This window comes from Pantherophis guttatus, chromosome 2 (assembly GCF_059756535.1).
Source record: "Pantherophis guttatus breed Tessera chromosome 2, ASM5975653v1, whole genome shotgun sequence".
NCBI classification, from domain to species: domain Eukaryota; kingdom Metazoa; phylum Chordata; class Lepidosauria; order Squamata; family Colubridae; genus Pantherophis; species Pantherophis guttatus.
The window spans coordinates 265,934,708-265,961,772 of NC_142064.1; the positions used below are offsets into that span (position 1 = coordinate 265,934,708).

Below are 27,065 nucleotides of genomic sequence, written 5' to 3' on the forward strand. Positions count from 1 at the left end.
AACGGATCCAGATACGTCGTTTCATCCAGGTGCTGGGGGAGCTGTTGCGCGACCACACTCTCAACAACCTTCGCAACAAAGCGAAGATTGGAGACCGGACGATAATTTACCAACATTGCCGGGTCCAGGGAAGGCTTCTTGAGGAGAGGCCTCACCACCGCCTCTTTCAAGGCGGCGGGAAAGTCACCCTCACTCAGCGAAGCGTTTATAATCCCCTGGAGCCAGCCTCGTGTCACTTCCCGGGAAGCCAGTACTAACCAGGAAGGACACGGGTCCAATAAACAAGTGGTCGCGTTCAGTCTACCCAGAATCCTGTCCACGTCCTCAGGGGTCACAGGATCAAACTCATCCCAGATAACATTCTCAAGACCTGCCCCTGTCTCTCCCCCTGAGACTACCCAGTCGGAGTCCAAATCTTCCCGAATCTGAGTGATTTTGTCATACAGATACTGAACAAAATCCTCGGCTCTACCCTCCAAGGGGTCCTCCCGCGCTTCCTGGTGGAGCAGGGAGCGGGTCACCCTAAAGAGGGCGGCCGGGCGATTATCTGATGACGCAATAAGAGCAGCAAAATAACTACATTTCGCTGCTTTTATCGCCACTAAGTAATTCCTAATGTGGGATCTTACTAGTGTCCGGTCAGATTCAAGAAGACTGGCCCTCCAACTACTCTCTAGGCGTCTTTTCCGGCGCTTCAACTCCCTCAGCTCCTCGGTAAACCAAGGAGCCAATTGAGATCGGCGCCGGGTCAGAGGCCGCAAAGGCACGACCCGATCCAGAGCACCAGCAGCTGCCCTATCCCAGGCGGCCACCAGGTCTCCAGTCGAGGCGTGTGCCAGAACCTCAGGAAATGGCCCAAGCTCCGTCTGGAATCTGTCAGGTTCCATCAGGCGCCTGGGGCGGAACCATCTGACCGGCTCCGCCTCCCTGCGGCGGGGTGCAGCGGTTTGAAAGTCGAGACGAAGGAGAGAGTGATCTGACCATGACAAGGGTTCAGTAACTATATCCCCTATATCAAGATCCCTCAACCACTGTCCAGAGACAAAAACCAGATCCAGCGTGTTTCCCCCTGTGTGGGTAGGGCCATGAATTAACTGGGTCAGGTCCATAGCTGTCATGGAAGCCATGAACTCCCGAGCCATCTCTGACGTCTCACCCACGGACGGCAGGTTGAAATCCCCCATAACCATAAGCTTAGGGGTATCAACCGCCACCGCGGCGATGACGTTGAGTAGCTCGGGCAGGGCTGTTGCCACGTGGCAGGGAGCCAGCATGATACAGCATCTGCCTAATTTTGTGAAGGTAAATAGGGATAAGCATCCTTCTTCAAGCTTCCCTCAGTCGCAAATATAGTTTTGGGGCGTTATCCTGCATCCCCAAGAGAGAGAACTGGAAGGAATAGCCTTCACTGAGCCTCAAGGGAGGTGCATTTGTCCCTGCCCGATGGCACATTGTGTTTTACCCACGGATGATTTCCTTAGTTCAGTTCCTGCAAAAGAAGCTCCTGGTTCAGTTGGCGTGACAATGTGGTCATCCCTACCAGAGAGGGACAGACTAGGGCTAGACTAGCGCCCCCAGATGTAAAAATTGGCTGGAACAATCTTCACCAGCCCCCAAGGGAGGCGCACTTTCTGGTTCCATATTATAGTCATTCCCCTCCCTAGGACGCTTTCCTCTGGTTTAGTTGGAGCAAGAGGGAAAATGACTGTGTCCTCTTGGGAGACCTGAAAGAAAAGGTACAGCGTAGATCGTCATGGACAAAAGCTATTCCTGTGCTCGGTGGGAGTCCAATAAGACTTGATGGCACCGAAGGAAGGACGGAATCCATAAAAGCCTCTTGCAAATTTTCAACGTTCTGTCGCTAGATGGCGCTCTACAAAGAAGCAACATTCGCGCCTTAGAAAGGAGTGAATAGAGTACAGGAGCGGCATCGCTAGTATTCACATGACACCGGAAGGCGAAAACCCGAGCTTGAACGAGTGGGAACGATAGAGTATAAGATTGCTAGAGAGGAGAAAGAGGAGGAGAGAGGACGTTCCGCTTCCGGGTCACCCACGGGAGGAGGACGGAGGCGTCGGCGGAGCCTCTTGTGCTGCTCGTAGGGCGGAAGCGGCTCCTGGGAGGTGAGTGGAGGGAAGGTCGGAGGAGAAGCCTTTTGGGTTCCTGCAGGGCCTGGAAGCAGCGAAGGGACAGGAATGAAACATGAGGGCTGCTCCTGCTGCAGATTCTTTCTCTCCCCCAAATTCTTTTATTATCCTTTTTCTCCAGGATTTAAAGCTGCTGCCTATGATTTTCTGCTGGGAGATTTTAAGAAATCTTTATATATATATATATATGAATGAAATATAAAACCTTGTGGTTTTATTGACATGTCGTTTTCCTGGCAAGCGAGGAGTTTCATGGGCAAAAGGGATTTTTTCACCATTTCCTCTCTCAGTGTCCCCAACTTTTAAAAAACAGATTAAAGCATTTGAGCGAATTCCCTCCTGAGTCCTTTTGCAGACTGAAATACACATAATTGTTCACATGAATAAGTTCTTAGGAGTTTATTTCTCTGTCAATAGGAACCCACGTTCAGTGCATTCGGACAGTATTCAGACCCCTTTCACTTCTGTCAACTTTGTTATTTTGCACTTGTTGAAATTCATTTTTTCTCATCTACATCAATAATGACAAAGTGAAAACAGAAGTCAGAACTGTGGCAAGGGCCCCTCTAGGACATTCAGAGTTGTCCCTAAGCCACTCCTATGTGGTCTTGGCTGTGTCCCTTGTCATGTTGAGAAGTGAACCTTCGGCTCAGTGTGAGGTCCTGAGCGCTGTGGAACAGGTTTTCATTGAGGATATCCCTGTACTTTGCTCCATTCAACTTTGCTCCACTCAACTCTGCCCCATCTCCACACAGGATCTCTGAAGCTCAGTCAGAGGAACCATCGGGTTCTTGGTCCCCTCTCTTACTAAGGCCCTTCTACCCCAATTGCTCAGTTTGACCGGACGACCAGCTCTTGGAAGAGTCCTGGTTGTGCCAAACGTTCTTCTCCATTTGAGAATTACGGAGGCCACTGTGCCCTTAGGAACCTTTGGTGCAGCAGAAATTTTATGGTAGCCTTCCCCAGATCTGTGCCTTGCAATAATCCTGTCTCTGAAGTCTGCAGGCAGTTCCTTTGGCCTCATGGCTATTGTTCTGCTACAGTATGCATTGTCATCTGAGAGGCCTTCTATGGAGAGTGTGTGCCTTTCCAAATCATGTCCAATCAGTTTAATTTACCACAGGTAGACTCCAATCAAGGTATAGAAACATGTCCGCACAATCAAGGGAAATGGGAGGCACCTGAGCTAAATTTCAAGTGCTGTTGCAAAGGGACTGAATACTTATGCCAATGTGATATTTCAGTTTTTTTCCTTTTACTAAATTTACAGACATTTCTACTTTCTCATTATGGGGTACTCTATGTAGATTAAGGAAGGGAAAAATGAAGTTCAACAGCTGTAGAATCAAGCTTTTGTCAACAAAATTGACAAAAGTAAAGGGAGTCTGAATACTTTCTGAATGCACTGTATTTAGAAAGATAAGAACATTTCAGGTTAAGTGACAGGCCTGGGATGTCTTGGCCAAAATGCCTGCAGAGCATTTTGAGGAAGAGAGACTGGTGTGCACAAGAGGCAGGTTGGTTGAGCTCCAAAGTGGCTTCTGTTGTTGGAATAAAATGCCCTGTGGAGAGTTTATCTTTATATTCTGTTAACCCAGTCCTGCTTCCTCTAGTTATTCCATTACCATCTTCCCTTTCCAATTTTCAGTTTTTCTCCAAATTCTGTCGGTTTAAGGCACAGAATTTCTCTGTGACTTTCCACCTTCGCTTTCATGGCATTCCCTTTCTGTAAAGCCGACAAGCATGGTATGTAAATTGGCATTGTTATATCTGTCTGGCGGGCCCACGGGGGAGGGACTTCTTTGTGGCCACCCCAGCTTTCTGGAACCAGTTACCTCCTGAGGTCCGGACCACCCTATTGGCCTTCCGAAAAGCGGTGAAAACCTGGCTTTTCTGGCAGGCCTGGAGCGGTTGATCTCGCTTTGCGATCTGGCGAAATCCGGCCATGAATGGTGTGAATGCGTTTTAAGGTTTTTAATTGTTTTTTAATTTGTAAATGTTTTTAGAATGGTTTTTTTAAAAATGTATTGTGAGCAGCCCTGAGTCTTCGGAGATGGGCGGCATATAAATTTAAAAAATAAAATAAATAAAATAAATAAATATGACACCATGCTTAAAGATTGGGCTCCTTACTGACACAGATGCCAGTCCCAATTGCAGTCAATAAGTGAACGCTACTTGAATTAGGATGTCACCAGAGTGGTTGTGAAAGTGCAGGAAAAGGAGTTGCAGCAATTGCAATTCAGATTTACAGTGGTTGCAGTATCTCTGAATCAAGGTCCTCATTTGTGACCTTCCTGGCTAATTTTTGACAAGCAGAATCAGTGGAGATGTCAGCAGGAAGTTGGAAGTCACAGTCATGTAAAATTGCCTTTAATAACCCACACCGATTAGCATAATAAATGCAGAGGAACAGAAAAAAGTTGGCATTTTGATATGATATCATGTTAAATGATTGGACTACTTACTGACACAGATGCCAGTCCGAATTGCAGTCAGTAAGTGAGCAAAATTAGAACATCAAATCCTGTAGAGGGTTTAGGTATCATTTCATCAGGTAAAAACCCAAACCTCTAAAGTTCAGAAGGTTCAACTGTAACCATTTTGGGATAATTTTCAGGCTAAAAACACATAGATTTTCCACATACATAGTTATAGGTGTGTGTATTTGTATTTCTCTCCGTGTGCATATATTTACAACTGTACAATCTATCCCCAGCATTTCCAGATATATTTAATGATGAGCCTTTGCACTGCTAAGAATATGTGAATCACTAAAGTGAAAAAGATAATTTCATGACTGAATGGATATTTGAACTTGGACACAAATGTGTCAAATAAATCATAACTAATGCAAGAGATTATTCTTTATTGTGGCATGTTTGCTTATTGTAATGTATACTTTTTTCTTTTTTCATATCTTTTCAGTCATAACTCCACCCTGGTAATACACTAGAAGACTCATATGGGACGGATACCCTTTGCATGTCCTGACTGTGGGAAATGTTTCAGTAGGAATTCCCACCTGGTGACACACAAGAGGACTCATACCCTGGAGAAACCATATGAAGGTCCAGAGTGTGGGAAAAGTTTCAGATGTAATTCCAAACTGGTATCACATCAGACGATTCACACGGGAGAGAAACCGTATGAGTGTTGAGAGAGTGAGAAATTTTTCAGTCATAATTCCACCCGGGTGACACACCAGAGAACTCACACAGGAGAGAAACCATATGTGTGTCCTTAGTGTGGGAAAAGTTTCAGTCGTATTTCCAGTGTGATAAGACACCAGAGGATTCACACATGAGAAAAACCGTATGATTGCTCAAAATGGGGGAAATATTTCCATAATAATTCCAACCTGATGACACACCAGAGGACTCACACAGAGGACAAACCATATAAGCGTCCAGATTGTGGGAAAAGTTTCAGTCAGAATTGCGGCCTAATGACACACCAGAAGATTCATTTCCAGGACAAATTGTATGAATGTCAAGACTGTAAGAAAAGTTTCAGTCATAATTCCAGCCTAGTGAAACACCAGAGGACTCACACAGGAGAGAAACCGTATGAATGTCCAGAATGTGGGAAAACTTTCAGCCAGAATTCCAACCTGGTGACACACCAGAAAACTCACACAGGAGAGAAACTGTATGAATGTCCAGAATGTGGGAAAAGTTTCAGTCAGACTTCCAACCTTGTGAAACACCAGAGGACTCACACAGGAGAGAAACCGTATGAATGTTCAGAATGTGGGAAATGTTTCAGTAACACTTCCAACCTGGTGGCACACCAGAGGACTCACACAGGAGAGAAACCGTATCAGTGTCCAGATTGTGGGAAAAGTTTCAGGCACACCTCCAGCCTTGTGCAACACCAGAGGACTCACACAGGAGAGAAACCGTATGAATGTTCAGAATGTGGGAAATGTTTCAGTAACACTTCCAACCTGGTGACACACCAGAGGACTCATACAGGAGAGAAACCATATGAATGTCCAGATTGTGGGAAAAGTTTCAGTAACACTTCCAACCTGGTGGCACACCAGAGGACTCACACAGAGGACAAACTGTATGGCTGTGCAGAATGCGGGAAATGTTTCAGTCAGAATTCCAAACTTGTGCAACACCAGAGGACTCACAAAGAAGAGAAAGTGTATAAATGTCCAGAATGCGGGAAATGCTTCAGTAAGAATTCCAACCTGGTGGCACATCAGAGGACTCACACAGGAGAGAAACTCTATGAATGTCCAGAATGTGGGAAAAGTTTCAGTCAGACTTCCAACCTTGTGAAACACCAGAGGACTCACACAGGAGAGAAACCGTATGAATGTTCAGAATGTGGGAAATGTTTCAGTAACACATCCAACCTGGTGACACACCAGAGGACTCACACAGGAGAGAAACCGTATGAATGTCCAGATTGTGGGAAAAGTTTCAGGCACACTTCCAGCCTTGTGCAACATCAGAGGACTCACACAGGAGAGAAACTGTATGAATGTCCAGAATGTAGGAAAAGTTTCAGTCACCCTTCCAACCTTGTGCAACACCAGAGGACTCACACAGGAGAGAAACTCTATGAATGTCCAGAATGTGGGAAAAGTTTCAGTCATAATTCCAGCCTTGTGAAACACCAGAGGACTCACACAGGAGAGAAACCATATGAATGTTCAGAATGTGGGAAATGTTTCAGTCAGACTTCCAACTTTGTGAAACACCAGAGGACTCACACAGGAGAGAAACCGTATGAATGTTCAGAATGTGGGAAATGTTTCGGTAACACTTCCAACCTGGTGACACACCAGAGGACTCACACAGGAGAGAAACCGTATGTGTGTCCAGAATGTGGGAAAAGTTTCAATCATATTTCCAGTCTGATAACACACCAGAGGATTCACACAGGAGAAAAACCGTATGAATGTTCAGAATGTGGGAAATGTTTCAGTAACACTTCCAACCTGGTGACACACCAGAGGACTCACACAGGAGAGAAACCGTATGTGTGTCCAGAATGTGGGAAAAGTTTCAGTCATATTTCCAGTCTGATAACACACCAGAGGATTCACACAGGAGAAAAACCATATGAATGTTCAGAATGTGGGAAATGTTTCAGTAAGAATTCCAACCTGGTGACACACCAGACGACTCACACAGGAGAGAAACTGTATGAATGTCCAGAATGTGGGAAATGTTTTAGTAAGAATTCCAACCTTGTGACACACCAGAGGACTCACACAGGAGAGAAACCATATGTGTGTCCAGAATGTTGGAAAAGTTTTAGTCATATTTCCAGTCTGGTAAGACACCAGAGGACTCACACAGGAGAAAAACCATATGAATGTCCTGAGTGTGGGAAAAATTTCAGTCGTATTTCCAGTGTGGTAAGACACCAGAGGATTCACACGTGAGAAAAACTGTATGAATGTTCAGAATGGGAGAAATGTTTCCATAATAATTCCGACCTGGTGACACACCAGAGGAGTCACACAGAGGAGCTGTTTCTGGTGATCAGCAGAATTTTTATGATTTTCCTTTTGCAGAAGTGTGGAATTCTTCTAGAAGGCTTTTGGGTGGTATTTTTTTATATTGATTATTGAATTCCCACGATTGGAGTTTCCATCTTCTACCTTGGTGTCCTCCAGATTTTGAATGCCAGACTACATACAAGTAGTCCTCGAGATATAAGGGTAATGGGTCCTATCTATAATGGTTTTATGTTGCAATCACAATTAGGGTTTTATGTTGCAATCATAAACGAGACTGCTTTGCTTAACTACCCCCACCCCCTTCTCTCCCTGATAAATCTAGTCAATGAATGTGTGAGTTATTAAGCGGTGGAGATCAGTGAACCTTATTTTGGGAAAAGAGGGCAGGACATGCATCCCTGGCCGTATGATTGTGTTGTGGAAGCAGCCGTCATTTTCATTGTGCCTGGAATTCATGGTGACAGCAGGGATCAAACATGCCATCCGTAATGTGTCCCTTCATGCCCACAAGAGGTTTAAATCCAGCCCACCTTGAATTTCTTTGACTCTTATATACTTCCAAATTACTTTTTTCCAAGTTTCAACCAACTTTTATATTTCTAATAATAATACACATATTAAGTTGCGGTCTGTTATTGTTCAGTTATTTATTTATTTGTTTGTTTGTTTGTTTGTTTGTTTAATTTTTATGCTGCCCTTCTCCCAAAGGACTCAGGGCAGTGAACAGCCGGAGTTAAAATACATACAATATGAAAATTAAAATAGTTTAAAAAATAATTAAATCCAATTTGGCTTTCCAATTTTAAAACCCCTTACCCATAAAATTAATCAATTAAAATCTTAAGCCAGCCCGGCTCGCTGAAACAAGAAAGTCTTCAGAGCCCAGCGGAAAGTACGGAGGTCCGGGATCAGTCATATTCCTGGGGGCAGCTCTTTCCATAGGGCGGGTGCCCCCACAGAGAACGCTCTCCCCCTGGGGGTCGCCAGTCGACATTGCTTGGCAATGGCGATGGCACCCTGAGGAGACCCTCTCTGTGGGAGCGTATTGGCCAGTGGGAGGTTATCGGTGTTGTGGCCCCGCCCTCTGAGCCTATCTCATCGGAGGAAGAAGGCTCCGAACATGAGGGAGAGGAGTCAGCCAGGCTTCCCTCTCCAGGCCCTTCCCCTCTGGCACTGTCTCAGGTGCCGGCCGAGGGAGAGGAGATTAGCCAGGAGCCAGGTGTCTCGGATGAGAGCGAGGAAGGAGAGCCGTCGTTCCTGGATGCACGCCAATGAAGGCGTGATAAACGGTTGCAGCAGTTAAGGAGGCATGCTAGGGATTAGAACTGAGTCACTGGACCACACCCCAGAGACTACATAAGAGAGGATGGTGGCTGGTAAAACTCTGTGACGAACAAAAAACTAACTTTGGCTAGTCACTTGAACAACGCCTGAAGCTGCCGAAGGGATATTGTTTTTGCTGGACTATTTACAATGCGTATGTAATGTTATGTTATCTGTTGCAGTAAAGCTCTTGGCAGACGGTGCTTATATTGTTGCCAAGTTTGAGATAACGACCTGTGTGCGTGCCAAGTGCTTTCTTAACCCTCGGCTGGTTGTATTTGTGTGTGTGTGGAGATGGGGACAGATCAATTGGTGCCAGAAGGTGGTCTCGTAGATATTCAGGCCCTAAGCCATGGAGTTATTCCATGTTTTATCTTATTACTTTTATTTTATTATATAAAAGTGTATACAATGTTTCCCCTTTCTCTTATTTCTATCTCTTATTCTAAGTTTTAATCATGTCACCCTATATTAAAAGTCATTTTCTTTCTGTCCTACCTAGCTTCTAGTCATGTTACCTACCTAAAAAAACAAAAGAGAGAGAAAAAGAAAAGCAAATCAGAACAACAACAAAAAAGAAAAATCATTTATCCATTGTCTCTTGCCCGCTTCAGTACTTTAATTGCTCTGCTTTTTTTTGCTTGCCTCCCATATTCCTCCCTTGGATTTTTATCTCAGTCTGCATCTACTTGGCAGGTCAATCTAGGTTTTTCTCCCACCTCTACTCTCTTCCATTGCGTAGTTTCCAAAATTTTTACCCGGGCCCCCATCTTCCTTTCAAAAGTATCTTCCTGTATCTCCAATTCTCTTTTCAACTCTCTTAATATATTTTCCCCCTGATTTAATTCATCTGTTACTGTTATTTTCATTGTTATCTCCTCCTTAACGTCTTTTGTTCTCTGGTTCTTTGGCGCAATCATTTCCTCCATTTCTTCTGTTGGCTCTTCCCTTTCCTGGGCATCTTGGTCTTCACTCATCATCCCTCATTTAGTATTTTCCATTTTTTCCGTAATCTTCTTAAATCCTTTCTCCATGATGTCCTTTGTGTTTTGAAAAAGTAACGCCATCTCCTTCAAAGTTCCACTCATTTCTTCCTTATAAAGCATCTTAGTTTGTTTTTAAAATTCAACTTTTTTTAATAATTTTTTTTTATTTTTTACACAAACAGTCAAACAAACATATAATGTATTTTTTCTGAGTGTTGGCCATTTCACAAATTTAAACAATTTTTAGTCATTTCAACACAATTTATATATTCCCTTTTTGCCTTAGTATTTATTCTCTCTAACTTTTTTTAGACCAATATTACCCTTCATCCTAACCACTACTGTTAACCAAATTCAGTTTTTCCATTCATCTCTATTTTAAACCCCTTCAATTTCAAATCTCACCACATAATGTAATTCCTAATATTTCCTTATATTCCCTTGATATAATCACTATTTTCAATTATCAATTATTTCAATATAATAAGAATCTAGCATCTTAATAAAAGTCAATTAATTATGTAGTATTACAATTATGCATTTCTTATAAAAATAATAAACCAATTGTTTTATACATTTCTTTAAATCTTATTTCAAATGATACAATCCATCATCTTAATAAAAATCAGTTAATTACATAACTGATATATCTTTCTCTTTATATGATAATAATAAATCAAATTGCTTTTCCTGAATCTGAGTCTCTAATTTTCAATTACTTTGTCAAACATACATATTTGTATCTCTTCAAACATCTTAATCATTTCTATTTTTACCACAACCTAGTTAGTTCATACTTTGAACTAACTTTTTTCTTTTTTAATTAGATTCCAAATATGTATTAAAGATATTCCAGTTGTTAGTTTTCCTTAAGTTTAAAAATATTCCAGCTGTTAGTTCCAACAGTGCAATTTAAAATCTCATTTATTTAAACATTCATATTGGAAAACTTATTTCAATTCATTCATATATCCATATAATTTTCCATTATTTTATATTACTTAATTAATATCACAATCTCATCTTTTTCTAACAAATCTTACTTCAATTCATATTTCAATTCTAAGTGTATACAACATATATCTCTTCATTTCTTTCTCCCTTTCTTTTTTCTTTTTCTCCCCCCCCCTTTTTTTTGTGTGCTTTAAAATCCTGAACTCTCCTGTTTTGCCCCGTATTTCCCGTTATTTTCCATCTCTTTTCCCTTTTTCTTATTTCTGCACTGTTAGTCCCAGTGTAATCATTTTGTATTTTAAAATCCTGGACAATTCTATTTTGCCCTGTATTTCCCATAGTTTTCCATCCCTTTTCCCTCTTTCTTGTTTTCCCACTCTTAATCCCATTGTAATCTTTTAAATTTTTTATATTCTTTCTGTTCCACCCTTTCTTCTCTCTTTGTCTCTTTCCACCCTTTCTGTTTTTTTCCATTGTTAATCCCAATGTACTCTTTAACTTTCTCCTTTTTATTTTTACTACCCACATGATCATTTAATTTTTCGTAGTCAGTCTCGTCTTTGTCTTCCTCTTTATTTTCAATTTCTATTTCTTGCTTCTTCGTTATTTTCTTGTCAACTTGAGTGTGTCCTAACACAATTTTTGAATCATCGGGTTCGGTTTTCCATGCAATATTGTAATTATTTCCTTCACTTCCGTTTTCAGTGATAGATGCATCATTTTCATCATTTCCATAAATTCCTGTGCCATTTTATTCTTTCTCGGTTAGTATTATTCCAATTTAAAGTTGTGTTGTAGTTCTTTTTTTTTTATCATCAAAGTCAAGCCTTACAGACAAACAAACCCTCCTCACGGCTGTTATCACTATCCGGATTCAAGGTTTTTCCAAAACAAAAGTTCAGCATTGTAATGATCTTATTTTCCAGAGTGCTGCGGCTCCACTCCATAGATGGGATTTCCCCTCCATTCTGACAGCAACTGAGAGAAATTGCAACTTAATTTACCCGCCCTCTGTGCTCTAGCCACGCCCCTGCTCCTAACCCCCAGTCTTTCTCTCAGTTGTTGAGACTGAGGTGTGTACGTCGCTCTGTGCTTTTTTAGGGTTGTTCTTTCATCCCTTTAGGTCTTTTTCTTTCATTTTGAGTAGTTTTTTATTCTTTTCGGGTGAGAGCAGCAGTTTGCTGCAGTGTTTACCGACTGCCAGCTGGTTTGCCGGCTACGCGCCTGCGAGAGCAGGTCGGGCCGAAGCCCTGCGCCTCAGCGCTTCCAGCTCCCGGATTCTGACCCTTTGAGGCAGATCCGGCCGTTTGTGTCATGGGTAGACATCGTGTCGGAAAGTTTGTCTTGTGTTACCAGATCATTCTGTGGGCCCGACGACATGCTCGACCTTTACATTGGCTCCTGCTCCCGCATCAACGGGCGGGTCGCACCAGCTCGTCCAGGAAGGTGTCTGTGCCCCCTCAGGTCCGTTTGTCCCTGCGTTGGTGGAAGTTTCCGGCCATTCGGCAGGGCTGTCACTTTCTTGCTCTGGACCGCATAGTAATCACCACAGATGTCAGCCTTCACGGTTGGGGGGCCCACCTCTCGAATCTGCTCGCTCAAGGCCTCTGGACTCCGACCGAGCGCACCCTCAGCATCAACCTACTAGAACTACGGGCAATTCGGTTGGCCCTCCTCCGATTTCGATCAGTGATTCAGGGGAATCACGTCTTGGTCCTCATGGACAACATGTCGGCAAAAGCACATGTGAATCGGGAAGGAGACCAAGTCTCATGCCTTGATGCTCGAGTCGGAGAGACTTTTCAGTTGGGCGGAGCGGCATCTTCTGTCGATTCGGGCGGACCGTATCTCCGGGGAGGACAACAGGCAGGTGGACTGGCTCAGCAGGGAGTTGATCGACCAGGCCGAGTGGCAGTTACATTCACGACTGTTTCGGGAACTTTGCCTCCGATTCGGGGACTCGCTGGTCGATCTCTTTGCCACTCCCACCAATGCGCACCTTCCTCGCTTCATCTCTCGTTATCCAACACCGTTGGCCGTGGACGCCTTGAGGTGCCATTGGCTGCCCGGACTGTTGTACGCCTCCCCCCCGATCACATTGCTTCCACAAGTGATCAGGAAGGTCATCGCGGAAAAGGTGACAGTACTGTTGGTGGCGCCACATTGGCCCCGCCGGCCTTGGTTCCTGGATCTTCTGCAGCTGTCCGTGTCCAGGCTGTGGGTGATCCCGTCCCATCGGATTGCCCTGTGCCAAGGGGCTGTTTGCCATCCAGATTCGCAGTGGCTACAGTTGGCTGTTTGGTCCTTGAAGGGGTCATGCTGCGGAAAGGACATTTACCGGACTCTGTGATCGGCACCATTCAGGCGGCTTGCCGACCTTCCACAATGCGAATTTACGAGGCTTCTTGGAAGGCCTTTTGCCACTGGTCCGCTGACCATCATGTGGACCCAACGACGGCTTCAATTCAGGACGTTCTAGGGTTTCTGCAATCCGGCTTGGATAAAGGTCTGGCGCCTACCACTCTACGGCGTCAAGTTGCAGCCCTTTCCATGGTCATTTCATTACCGCCTTACCAGTCCTTGGCTCACCACCCATGGGTCCGGGGGTTTCTCCATGGAGCCACGAACTTACGGCCGGCCGTGGTCCATCATTACCCAACGTGGGACTTGCCTCTGGTATTGCAGGTGCTCATTGGTCCTCCGTTCGAGCCCCTAGGTTCTATTTCTCTTAGGTTTTTATCGTTTAAGGTGGCCTTTCTGTTGGTGATCACATTGGCTCGGAGGATTTCCGAGCTGGCTGCGTTGTCAGTCAGGGAGGATTTGTGCATTTTTCATCCTAATTCTGTGGTTCTTCGTTTAGATCCGGCGTTCACGCCCAAAGTTAATTCATGATTTCCTCATTTGCAGGAGATTATTCTACCTAACTTTTGCCCTTCCCCTCGTCACGATCACGAAGTCCTATGGCATACCTTAGATGTTCGACGGGCATTACGGTGCTACATTTGGCGGACAGCGTCTTTTTGGAAGACGGAGGCCTTACTGGTATCTTTCCACCCAGCCTCCATGGGGCGAAAGGTCTCATCGGCTACCGTCGGCCGGTGGATCAAAGCTTGTATCTCAACAGCCTACGAGCGCCAGGCACGACCAGCCCCATCTAGGATTCTGCCCCACTCCACACGGAGTGCTGCCACCTCGTCTGCTTGGGCGACGCATGCTTCCGTGTTGGACATATGTCGGGTGGCCACCTTTACTTCTTTGTCGCTATTCATTAAACATTATAAAATTGACTTCTATGTGTCTGCTGACGCATCGTTCGGTTGGAGGGTTTTAGAAAAAGTTTCTGGGCCGTCAGGGGGGAGCAGTCAGCCACCCGGTCCTGTTGTTTGAGTTTGGGTATATCCCATCTATGGAGTGGAGCCGCAGCGCTCTGGAAAACGGATGTTGCCTTACCTGAACGTCCCTTTTCGGGGCGCTGCGGATCCACTCCATTCCCTCCCTATTCTGATTTCTGGGCTGCCTGCTCTGGGGTTCAGTGTTTTGGTTGTGTTGGAATTGTTTGTCTTAAATAAAGTTTGTTTACCTTTCTATGCTGCGCCTTCGTTCAAGATTGGGGATTAGGAGCAGGGGCGTGGCTAGAGCACAGAGGGTGGGTAAATTAAGTTGCAATTTCTCTCAGTTGCTGTCAGAATGAAGGGGAAATCCCATCTATGGAGTGGATCCGCAGCGCCCCGAAAAGGGACGTTCAGGTAAGGCAACGTCCGTTTCTCCTGAAGATGTCTCCCTACAATCCACAATTCCAATCAGCAGCCTGAAAAAGTATCCATTTTGTTTGTAATCCACATTAAGAATCTTTGCTAATTTTTCCCTTTTCTTCTTTTTATCTTTATATTCGCCAAATCAATTTAAATCTCAATCCAAATTACTAAATCAGTTTTTCTGCTCCTTTTTTTTTGTACAAAACTTCTATTACAGGGCTTAATTTTCAGTTTCTCTTAGTTTTCTCCAACATTCAGAAAGGGTCTGCTTACTTTCTTTCCAATCCTCTGCAGATTTGTGGGATTCTATTTCTTCTGCTTTTTAAAGTTCTCCAAATATTTTTATACAAAAAGTCAATTTTCTTTTTGGGTTTTGTCCCTTTAAATTACCGCTTTAATCTTCTTCCTTCCTTTCCCCCATGCCCATTAGCCGCTGTTATATAACAAAAAATTCAACTTTTGTCCACCCGTCCAAGAATTATTTATTCAATCCTTAAGTTGCTCTTCAAGGAGTGCACTAATCACAGTTCTTTATATCCCATAGGTAAACAATCAGTACTATTTAAATAGTCCCACAGGTTCTCAATGGCTCTTTACATCCCCTTTACAGGTTCAATCTTCTAGGATAACATTCAGAGGTCCCTTTAAGTAGTCATAGGGTAGTTAGGAATAATCCGGTAATTATTTTCCCAGTTCTTCATGTAAGTATTCCCAGAGTTGTAAATTTTCCTTTCATCAGCAGGTGGCGATCTCAACTTAAATTTCAGTATTGCCTCTAGTCAATCGTCATTTTAGTTGTAAGTCAATTATAAAAGCAGAATAAATTTTGTAAGTAAATGATTCCAGCATTTTAAGGGAAGCCACTATCAGGAAACTTTACCTTAGCTTTAGGTTGCTTTCCTCCTCAATTAGTTCCCATCCATTGTTTCTTGTCTCACGTTTTGCTGCTTTGGAAAATAGGTTGAACCCCTTTTTCTTTGTGGTAGCCCCTCAAATATTGGAACACTGCTATCATCTCACTACCATCTCATTTTATTTTAATCTGAATTTTAGATCTTTTGTCCACACATTCCCCCATTGTTTAAGCATTATTTTATATGGAAAACATGCCTTTAAAGCAGGGGTGTCAAACTCAAGGCCCAGGGGTTGGATTAGGCCCACGGGGTGCTTAGATCTGGCCTACAGGGCTGCCCTCGAAACAGCGGACTGGCCCTCAGGGCCTCTGCCAATGAAAACAGACCTTGCAAGGGCCGTGCGTGGGTCCTCCCTAAGGCTGTTTTGTTGGCAGAGAGCTCAGGAGCCCATTTTCTCTGGCAGAGCGCTTGGGCCACCACAGGCGCCCCTGACACGAGTGACATCGTGCTTGCCCACCTAGGCCACGTCCACTCCGCCCCCACCGAGATCAAACACAACCCTGGTGCGGCCATCAATGAAATCGAGTTTGACACTCCTGCCTTATACCGTTCCAGACAATTGGCTGTCCAATCTCCTCTTAAAAACCTCCACTGATGGCGCACTCACAACTTCTAGAGCAGGGATGTCAGACTTGCCGGCCAGATGTAACCACCCCGTGGCAATTGTTTAAGGTTTCCCCTACAAACAAGACCTTTATCAACTTTTATTTTATTTTATTAAAGAATTTTACCAAAAAAATTTTTTTTTACAAATATTTCCCCATCTCCCCCATCCCTTCCTTACCCTCCCCCCACCCACCCCAAATTTCCCAGAACAAAATACAGGGTATAACAATTAACAATCATATACTAAACTAAGCTATCTATCTATGAGCTCCTATCCCCCCTTCACACTTTAACTCCCCTTTTACTTAACTAAATATGAATACTCTTAATTTTTCTATTCATTCATAAGCTATTTGATATTTTTTAGTCCGATATTTGTTTTGAATATAATCAATCCATCTTCTCCATTCCGATATATATCTTTCTTGTGAATAATCTTCTAAATATGCTGAAATTTTTGCCATTTCTGCTAAATTCGCTACTTTTAATGTCCATTCTTCAATACTAGGTAGTTCTTCCTTCTTCCAATATTGTGCCACCAAAAGTCTACCTGCAGTTATTAAATTTAAAATCAATTTAGTCTCTATAACCGTACAATCTGTAATTATACCCAACAAAAACAACTGTGGAGTAAACCTTATCTTCTTTTTAAGGATATTTTGGATAATCCACCATATTTTAATCCAAAATGCTTTAACTTTTTTACAAGTCACCATATATGATAATAGGTGGCATCATCACAATCGCATCACCAACACTTAGATTGCAAATTCAGATACATACAAGGTAACTTTTTAGGATCTAAATGCCATCTGTAAAATATTTTATAAAGATTTTCTCTTAAATTTTGCTCTTGGGTAAATTTCACATTGCTAACTCATATTATCAACTTTTATGATGCAGCACCTGCCTAATCTTGTGAATAGGGGAAAGCATCACTCTTCAAGCTTCTCTCAGTTGCAAATATAGTTTTAGGGAGTTATCCTGCACCCCAAGAGAAAGAGCTGGACGGAATAGTCTTCACGGATCCTCAAGGGAGGTGCACTTTGTCTCTGCCTGATGGCACATTGTGTTCTCTCCACGGATGCTTTCCTTAGTTCAGTTCCTGCAAAAGAATCTCCTGGCTGAGTTGGAGTGACAATGAGGGCATCCCTACCAGACCCCAAAGGACAGAAGGGCTTGACTCAAGAGCCTTCCATTCAACAGCTTCACTCTTACAGCTTTAATCATTTGCCAAGGCAGCTTTCCGAGACTTATCCTGCACCCCCTGAGATGTAAAATTGGCTGGAACAATCTTCACCAGCCCCCAAGGGAGGTGCACTTTCAGGTTGCATATTATAGTCATTCCCCTCCTTGGACACTTTCCTTTGGTTTATTTATTTATTAAATTTATTTATTTATTAAATTTATATCCCGCCCTTCTCCCCGAAGGGACTCAGGGCGGTGAACAGGTTTAGTTGGAGCAAGAGGGAAAATGACTGTGTCCTCTTGGGAGACCTGAAAGAGAAGGTACAGCATAGATTGTGATGGACGAAAGCTATTCCTGTGCTCGGTGGGAGTCCAATAAGACTTGATGGCTGACTCTTGCAAACGCTTCAGGGTAGAGATAGGACGAGGGTGATTATCAACCTTATGACACTAGATGGCGCTCTAGAAACATAGCAGAGAATAAGAGAACAGCAGCGGCATCACTAGTAATGACATTACACCGGAGGGAGAGAGGCTGAGCTGGAACAAATTGGAACGATAGAGTATTAGATTGCTAGAGAGGAGGAGGAGAGAGGACGTTCCTCTTCCGGGTCACCCACGGGAGGAGGACGGAGGCGTCGGCGGAGCCTCTTGTGCTGCTCGTAGGGCGGAAGCGGCTCCTGGGAGGTGAGTGGAGGGAAGGTCGGAGGAGAAGCCTTTTGGGTTCCTGCAGGGCCTGGAAGCAGCGAAGGGACAGGAATGGAACATGAGGGCTGCTCCTGCTGCAGGTTCTTTCTCTCCCCCAAATGTTTTTATTATCCTTTTGCTGCAGGATTTAAAGTTGCTGCCTATGAAAAATGAAGCTCAACAGCTGTAGAATCAAGCTGCCGCATAACAAAATAGACAAAAGTAAAGGGAGTCTGAATACTTTCTGAATGAACTGTATTTAGAAAGATAAGAACATTTCAGGTTAAGTGACAGGCCTGGGATGTCTTGGCCAAAATGCCTGCAGAGCATTTTGGGGAAGAGAGACTGGTGTGAACAAGAGGCAGGTTGGTTGAGCTCCAAAGTGGCTTCAGTTGTTGGAATAAAATGCCCTGTGGAGAGTTTATCTTTATATTCTGTTCACCCAGTCCTGCTTCCTCTAGTTATTCCATTACCATCTTCCCTTTCCAATTTTCAATTTTTCTCCAAATTCTGTCTGTTTAAGGCACAGAATTTCTCGGTGTCTTTCCACCTTCGCTTTCATGGCATTCCCTTTCTGTAAAGCCAACAAGCATGGTATGTAGAGCCTTGGTGGTGCAGTGGACAAAGTAGCTGTTATGTAGCACTTAGCTGACAGCTGCCTGCAATTAGTGTGAGTTCAAATCTCACCAGACTCAAGGCTGACTCAAACTTCTATCCTTCAAGGTAGGTAAACTGAGGACCCAGATTGTTGGAGGCAATAAGCTGACTTTGTAAAAACACTGCTTGGAGGGGGGGGGCAAAAGCCCTAATAAGCAGGTATAAACAAAAGAATGAAGGCTATTGCTATAGTGCATTGTAAGCCGCCCTGAGTCTTTGGAGAAGGGTGGCATATAAATTGAATGAATGAATGAATGAATGAATGAATGAATGAATGAATGAATGTAAATTGGCATTCTCCTATGAAATCATGCTTACCCATTGGGCTCCTTACTGAGACAGATGCCAGTCCCAATTGCAGTCAGTAAAGTGAACACTACTTGAATTAGGATATCACCAGAGTGGTTGTGAAAGTGCAGGAAAAGGAGTTGCAGCAATTGCAATTCAGATTTACAATGGTTGCAGTATGTCAGAATCAAGATCCTCATTTGTGACCTTCCCGGCTAATTTTTGACAAGCAAAATCAGTGGGGATGTCAGCAGGAAGTTGGACAACCCAGACAGATTTTCATAATCTGGAATAGAAAAAAGTTGGCATTGTGATATGACGTCATATTTAATGATTGGGCTACTTACTGACACACATGCCAGTCCGAATTGCAGTCAGTAAGCGGGCAAAATTATTACATCAAATCTTGTAGAGGGTTTAGGTATCATTTCATCAGGTAAAAACCCAAACCTCTAAAGTTAGCTCAAAAGGTTCAACTGTAACCATTTTGGGATAATTTTCAGGCTAAAAACACATTCATTTTCCATAAAAAGTATAATTTCATGACTGAATGGATATTTGAACTTGGACACAAATGTGTCAAATAAATCATAACTAATGTAAGAGGTTATTCTTTATTGTTTGCTTATTGTAATGTATACTTTTTTTTCGCATCTTTTCAGTCACAATTCCACCCTGGTAATACACCAGAAGACTCATATGGGAGAGACACCCTTTCCATGTCCTGTGGGAAAAGTTTCAGTCATAATTCTAGCCTTGTGAAACACCAGAGGACTCACACAGAGGAGAAACCGTATGAATGTTCAGAATGTGGGAAAAGTTTCAGCAAGAATTCTACCCTCATGATACACCAGAGGACTCACACAGGAGAGAAACTGTATGTGTGTCCAGAATGTGGGAAAAGTTTCAGCCACAATTCCAACCTGGTGACCCACCAGAGGACTCACACAGGAGAGAAACCGTATGTATGTCCAGAATGTGGGAAAAGTTTCAGCCAGAATTCCAATCTGGTGACACACCAGAGGACTCACACAGAGGACAAACTGTATGAGTGTGCAGAATGTGGGAAATGTTTCAGTAAGAATTCCAACCTGGTGACACACCAGAGGACTCACACAGGAGAGAAACCGTATATGTGTCCAGAATGTGGGGAAAGTTTCAATCATATTTCCAGTCTGATAAGACACCAGAGGATTCACACAGGAGAGAAACCATATGAATGTTCAGAATGTGGGAAATGTTTCAGTAATAATTCCGACCTGGTGACACACCAGAGGACTCACACAGGAGAGAAACCGTATGAATGTTCAGAATGTGGGAAAAGGTTCATTAATAATGCCAGCCTGGTGACACACCAAAGAACTCACACAGGAGAGAAACCTTTTGAATGTTCAGAATGTGGGAAATGTTTCAGTCAGAATTGCAACCTCGTGACACACCAGAGGACTCACACAGGAGAAAAACCGTATGTGTGTCCAGAATGTGGGAAAAGTTTCAGTCATATTTCCAGTCTGAGAAAACACCAGAAGGTTCACACAGGAGAAAAACCATATGAATGTTCAGAATGTGGGAAATGTTTCAGTAATAATTCCAACCTGGTGACACACCAGAGGACTCACACAGGAGAGAAACTGTATGAATGTCCAGAATGTGCGAAATGTTTCAGTAAAAATTCCAACCTGGTGACACACCAGAGGACTCACACAGGAGAGAAACCATACGTGTGTCCAGAATGTGGGAAAAGTTTCAGTCATATTTCCAGTGTGATAAGACACGAGAGGACTCACACAGGAGAAAAACCGTATGAATGTCCTGAGTGTGGGAAAAGTTTCAGTTGTATTTCCAGTGTGATAAGACACCAGAGGATTCACACGTGAGAAAAACCATATGAATGTTCAGGCTCTTGATAAAAGTCAATTAATTATGTAGTATTACAATCATGCATTTCTTATAAAAATAATAAACCAAACTGTTTTATATATTTCTTTAAATCTTATTTCAAATGATACAATCCATCATCTTAATAAAAATCAGTTAATTATATAACAATCTTTCTCTCTATATAATAATAATAAATCAATTTGCTTTTCCTGAATCTTGTCTCTAATTTTCAATTACTTTGTCAAACATATATATTTGTATCTCTTCAAACAACATCTTAATCATTTCTCTTTTCACCACAACCTAGTTAGATCGTACTTTGAACTAACTTTTTTCTTTTATAATTAGATTCCAAATATACAGTTAAAGATATTCGAGTTGTTAGAGTTTTCCTTAAGTTTAAAAATATTCCAGGTGTTATTTCCAACAGCGCAATTTAAAATATCATTTATTTAAACTTATTCATATTCTAAAACTTATTTCAATTCATTCACATATCCATATAATTTTCTATAATTTTCTATTACTTAATATCACAATCTCATCTTTTTCTAACAAATCCTACTTCAATTCATATTTCAATTCTAAGTGTATACAACATATATATCTTCATTTCTTTCTCCCTTTCTTTTTTTTTAATTTTTCTTCCCCCCCCCCCTTTTTTTTTGTGCTTTAAAATCCTGAACCCTCCTATTTTGCCCTGTATTTCCTGTTATTTTCCATCTCTTTTCCCTTTTTCTTATTTCTGCATTGTTAGTCCCCGTGAAATCATTTTGTATTTTAAAATCCTGGACAATTCTATTTTGCCCTGTATTTCCCATAGTTTTCCATCCGTTTGGTGGGGTTCTATTCTGCTTTTTAAAGTTCTCCAAATATTTTTATACAAAAAGTCAATTTTCTTTTTGGGTTTTGTCCCTTTAAATTACCGCTTTAATCTTCCTTCCTTTCTCCCATGCCCATTAGCTGCTGTTATATAACAAAAAATTCAACTTTTGTTCAGCCGTCCAAGATCTATTTATTCAATCTTTAAATTCCTCTTCAAGGAGTGCACTAATCAGAGTTCTGTATATATCCCTTAGGTAAACAATCAGTACTATTTAAATAGTCCCAGAGGTTATCAATGGCTCTTTACATCCCCTTTACAGGTTCAATCTTCTAGGATAACATTCAGGGGTCCCTTTAAGTAGTCATAGGGTAGTTAGGAATAATCCAGTAAATATTTTCACAGTTCTTCATGTAAGTATTCCCAGACTTGTAAATTTTCCTTTCATCAGCAGGTGGCGCTCCTCAACCTAAATTTCAGTATTGCCTCTAGTCAATCGTCATTTTAGTTGTAAATATGAGCCTGGTGGCACAGCAGACTAATGTGCTATTAAGTAACATCAGCTGCCTGCAATTACTGCAGGTTCAAATCTCACCAGGCTCAAGGTTGACTCAGCCTTCCATCCTTTCGAAGGATGGAAGGTAAAATGGGGTAAAAGGATGGAAGGTAAAATAGGTAAAATGAGGACCCGAATTGTGGGGGCAATAAGCTGACTCTGTATAAAAAAGAACACCGCTTGGGGGGAGGGCGCGAAAGCCCTACAAAGCAGATATATACAAAAGTATGAAGGTTATTGCTTAATGCATTGTAAGCCGCCCTGAGTCTCCGGAGAAGGGCGGCATATTAATTGAACCAACAAATAAATAAATTAATTAATTATAAAAGCAGAATAAGTTTTGTAAGTAAATGATTCCAGCATTTTAAAATGCCTTCCCAGTACCACGTTTTCCCAGTTTAAGAGTCCAATTTTCTGTTTATTTCAAAATTCATTATTTCTGTCTCTTGCGTCTTCCCCTTCCGTTCTGGTATTTTCTCAGAATGCTTAAATGCCGCTTTAACAACTAGTTCTGAGCAAATAGTTTTAAATTGTTCCCTGGGGTTAAGTTAAGGCAAAAAGGAATTCTCTCCCCCAGTTTCAATCACTGTTCACCTACTTCGCTCCAGCACTAGTGTTAGTTGTTCCTCGGTTGTCCCAGCTTTGTGGCAGCCGTCTTTAGGCTGTCTCTTCGTCTTTCTATGGCTGAGCGGGAAAAAGAAGCCCTGGTCAGACAGGAGAGCTGCAACTCCGCGACCTCACAGGGGGCCCTTCTTTGCTTCACCATCCCTACAGGGTGGTTTTGGCTCCTTTTGGAGCCCACAAACAGGGAGACACATTCCCTGTGTCTGATATCCCCGCAATGTCAACTGGAAGTCTCATACTTCCAAATTGCTTTGATCGTTGTTCAGATTCTTGCAGAGATCTTAAGCTTGCAATAAATCTTTATTTAAATCTTTATATAAAAAAAATCTTTATACCCATTTGAACAGTCTGGATCTTCTGATTTCCCTGGTGCTTGACAGGGAGGGCACTTTCCTTGGCTCCCTCTCCCCCCCCCACAGCCACCCCCAGCAGGCGTGGAAGCAAGCAGCCAAATTGGAGAAAGGATTGCAATTCTCGTCCACAGAGACAGCCCCTCCCTGGAGAGAGGAATTCTTGGGGAGGGATCCTCCACATCAAGGAGGTTTTCTCCTGGATATCCCCAGCTGCCATTCTTTGCCGCTCTGTTTTGTGCAGTCCTCCTGTTGCCTTCCCTGCCCCACATTCTTCCCTCAGAGCAGGTGGGTAGGTAAGGCTGAGCTGGGCTGTATCTTCCCTGCAGAACAGCTGATCAGAGGGTCCCAGGCAGGAGGTGCTGAGCCCCAAAGGAATTGCAGGCAACCCATGATCTCTCCATGGATACCTTGGAGAGACTAGTCACTAGGATGAACTGCTCATCTGGGGAGATGCGCCCCAGCCGGTGTCTCGGGGCAGAGAAAATCCCCATATTCCTCTCGCTGCCTCCATGGCTGCTTACAACTTTTGCACTTAAACTTAGCGTGCTGCACAATGGGGGAGACGGGGTCCTCTCTTCCTCCTCCTGGAGACCATAACGACGCAGAGCATTGGCTGCAGCCGGGCAGGCCAGCCAATGTCCAGGTGTGGAGAAAGTTCGCACATGTCCCAACAAGGACTGGAAAAAAAGGCACTCTTCGCTTCCACTCTGGAATACGGAGTGAGTCTCCATCTGCCACCGTCGCCCTTCTCTTCTCAGGACAGGTGAGGAGTGAGTGAGGGGCAGCCAGCCAACAGGGAACCAAAGCAGGGGGACGAAAGAGCTTCATTTATCTGGGAACCAGAAATGACTTGATTTAAATCATATGGTAAAAGGCACCCAAAGAAGAAAGAACAAGATCAGCGAAAAAACCCCAAAGAAACCCAACCCTCGCCCCTTTTTTGGAAATGGTTCAAGGGGGAACGTGCGTGCGCGCACACACGCACACACACACACACACACACACACACACGAGGGAAAAAGAGAAGGATGAGAGAGATGAGAGACAGGGCTGCCTGCTGTTTCCTGCTGCAGTCGGGAAGAGAGAGAGATTCAGCTCCGTCTGCTCCCCTCGAGGCAACCTCGTGGCGCTGTGCTCTAACAGCCTGACAGTCACTCCTTTTGCAATGCATGGTTTATTTTGGTATCTTTCCAGAGACAGAAAGAATGTGGCCGAATTTCCTTAGTTATTATCTGGGGGTGGGGATGAGGAATGGGGGAGAGAGAGGGAGGAAGAGAAAGGAAGGAAGGAAGAGGAAGGAATTTTTGGATTTCACCACTGGTTTCTATGGATGAATGGGGGGGAGGGGAATGCACGACACTCTGGGATGGAGAGTGGGGCAAGAGAATGCTCCAATGGTCGCTTGGGTGGCGGAGGGAAACTCAAAGCGTTGGGGGCTTCAGAAGAGGCAAAATGTGCTTTAAAATGTACAGCTCCTGGTTCTAATAGCGAGTGACGTCAAATTGGCCACACCCACCCGGTCACATGACCACCAAGCCACGTCCACAGAACCAGTAGCAAACATTTCACCCCTGTTCAAGTGGCCCTTTGAGTGTTTAAGGTTGCAGAACCCTGTCCCATACGATTTCAAAAAATGGCTGTCCAGTCCAGTCTCTTCTTGAAAGCCTCCATTGATGGAGCACCCTGAGCTACTGAAGGGAAGCCATTCCACTGATTAATTGTTCCCACTATCAGGAAACTTTACCTTAGCTTTAGGTTGCTTTCCTCCTCAATTAGTTCCCATCCATTGTTTCTTGTCTCAACTTCTGCTGCTTTGGAAAATAGGTTGAACCCCCTTTTTCTTTGTGGTAGCTCCTCAAATATTGGAACACTGCTATCATCTCACTACCGTCCCACCTAGGCCACGTCCACTCCGCCCCCACGAGATCAAACACAACCCTGGTGCGGCCATCAATGAAATCGAGTTTGACACTCCTGCCTTATACCGTTCCAGACAATTGGCTGCCCAATCTTCTCTTAAAAACCTCCACTGATGGAGCACCCACAACTTCTAGAGCAGGGATGTCAGACCTGCCGGCCAGATGTAACCACCCCGTGGCAATTGTTTAAGGTTTCCCCTACAAACAAGACCTTTATCAACTTTTTTTTAATTTTATTAAAGAATTTTACCAAAAAAAATTTTTTTTTTACAAATATTTCCCCATCTCCCCCATCCCTTCCTTACCCTCCCCCCACCCACCCCAAACTTCCCGGAACAAAATACAGGGTATAACAATTAACAATCATATACTAAACTAAGCTATCTATCCATGAGCTCCTATCCCCCCCTTCACACTTTAACTCCCCTTTTACTTAACTAAATATGAATACTCTTAATTTTTCTATTCATTCATAAGCTATTTGATATTTTTTAGTCCGATATTTGTTTTGAATATAATCAATCCATCTTCTCCATTCCGATATATATCTTTCTTGTGAATAATCTTCCAAATATGCTGAAATTTTTGCCATTTCTGCTAAATTTGCTACTTTTAATGTCCATTCTTCAATACTAGGCAGTTCTTCCTTCTTCCAATATTGTGCCACCAAAAGTCTACCTGCAGTTATTAAATTTAAAATCAATTTAGTCTCTATAACCGTACAATCTGTAATTATACCCAACAAAAACAACTGTGGAGTAAACCTTAACTTCTTTTTAAGGATATTTTGGATAATCCACCATATTTTAATCCAAAATGCTTTAACTTTTTTACAAGTCACCATATATGATAATCGGTGGCATCATCACAATCGCATCACCAACACTTAGATTGCAAATTCGGATACATACAAGGTAACTTTTTAGGATCTAAATGCCATCTGTAAAATATTTTATAAAAATCTTCTCTTAAATTTTGCGCTTGGGTAAATTTCACATTGCTAACTCATATTATCAACTTTTATGATGCAGCACCTGCCTAATCTTCTGAATAGGGGAAAGCATCACTCTTCAAGCTTCTCTCAGTTGCAAATATAGTTTAGGGAGTTATCCTGCACCCCCAAGAGAAAGAGCTGGATGGAATAGTCTTCACGGATCCTCAAGGGAGGTGCACTTTGTCTCTGCCTGATGGCACATTGTGTTCTCTCCACGGATGCTTTCCTTAGTTCAGTTCCTGCAAAAGAATCTCCTGGCTGAGTTGGAGTGACAATGAGGGCATCCCTACCAGACCCCAAAGGACAGAAGGGCTTGACTCAAGAGCCTTCCATTCAACAGCTTCACTCTTACAGCTTCAATCATTTGCCAAGGCAGCTTTCCAAGACTTATCCTGCACCCCCTGAGATGTAAAATTGGCTGGAACAATCTTCACCAGCCCCCAAGGGAGGTGCACTTTCAGGTTGCATATTATAGTCATTCCCCTCCTTGGACACTTTCCTTTGGTTTATTTATTTATTAAATTTATTTATTTATTAAATTTATATCCCGCCCTTCTCCCCGAAGGGACTCAGGGCGGTGAACAGGTTTAGTTGGAGCAAGAGGGAAAATGACTCTGTCCTCTTGGGAGACCTGAAAGAGAAGGTAAAGCATAGACTGTGATGGACGAAAGCTATTCCTGTGCTCGGTGGGAGTCCAATAAGACTTGATGGCTGACTCTTGCAAAGGCTTCAGGGTAGAGATCGGACGACGGTGATTTTCAACTTTATGACACTAGATGGCGCTGTAGAAAGAAGCAACACTCGCGCCTCGATAGCCGAGAATAAGAGAATAGTAGCGGCATTGCTAGTATTGATGTGACACCGGCGGGATAGAGGCCGAACTGGAACGAATTGGAATTGTAGAGTATTAGATTGCTAGAGAGGA

The 27,065-nt window shown here is 43.1% G+C and overlaps 2 protein-coding genes across 6 annotated transcripts; both read left to right on the forward strand.

The window, feature by feature from the left end:
- Positions 1-5,125: 5,125 nt before the first annotated feature.
- Positions 5,126-21,085, forward strand: LOC148115777 (uncharacterized). 5 transcript variants are annotated; one of them, XM_087884412.1, is made up of 3 exons: positions 14,600-17,497; positions 18,191-18,768; positions 19,653-21,085. In XM_087884412.1, the coding sequence occupies exon 3, from the start codon at positions 19,710-19,712 to the stop codon at positions 20,865-20,867; it is 1,158 nt and encodes a 385-aa protein (XP_087740538.1). In that variant the 5' UTR covers positions 14,600-17,497; positions 18,191-18,768; positions 19,653-19,709; the 3' UTR covers positions 20,868-21,085. The 5 variants fall into 5 exon arrangements, with proteins under 5 accessions (XP_087740536.1, XP_087740539.1, XP_087740538.1 ...); XM_087884410.1 differs by lacking the exons at positions 14,600-17,497; positions 18,191-18,768 and adding an exon at positions 5,126-5,245; XM_087884413.1 differs by lacking the exons at positions 14,600-17,497; positions 18,191-18,768 and adding an exon at positions 7,106-7,833.
- On the forward strand, positions 5,244-9,538 carry LOC117659478 (uncharacterized). Its single transcript, XM_087884251.1, has one exon. It carries the CDS (start codon positions 5,512-5,514, stop codon positions 7,552-7,554), a length of 2,043 nt encoding a protein of 680 aa, XP_087740377.1. The 5' UTR covers positions 5,244-5,511; the 3' UTR covers positions 7,555-9,538.
- Positions 21,086-27,065: the final 5,980 nt, after the last annotated feature.

Coding starts and splice junctions, on each gene's coding strand:
- LOC117659478 (XM_087884251.1), top strand. CDS start 5,512: ATGACACACCAGAGGACTCACACAGAGGACAAACCATATAAGCGTCCA.
- LOC148115777 (XM_087884410.1), top strand. CDS start 5,213: ATGAAGGTCCAGAGTGTGGGAAAAGTTTCAGAT. Junction 5,246..19,652: donor GTGTGGGAAAAGTTTCAGAT/GTAATTCCAAAC, acceptor GCATCTTTTCAG/TCACAATTCCACCCTGGTAA.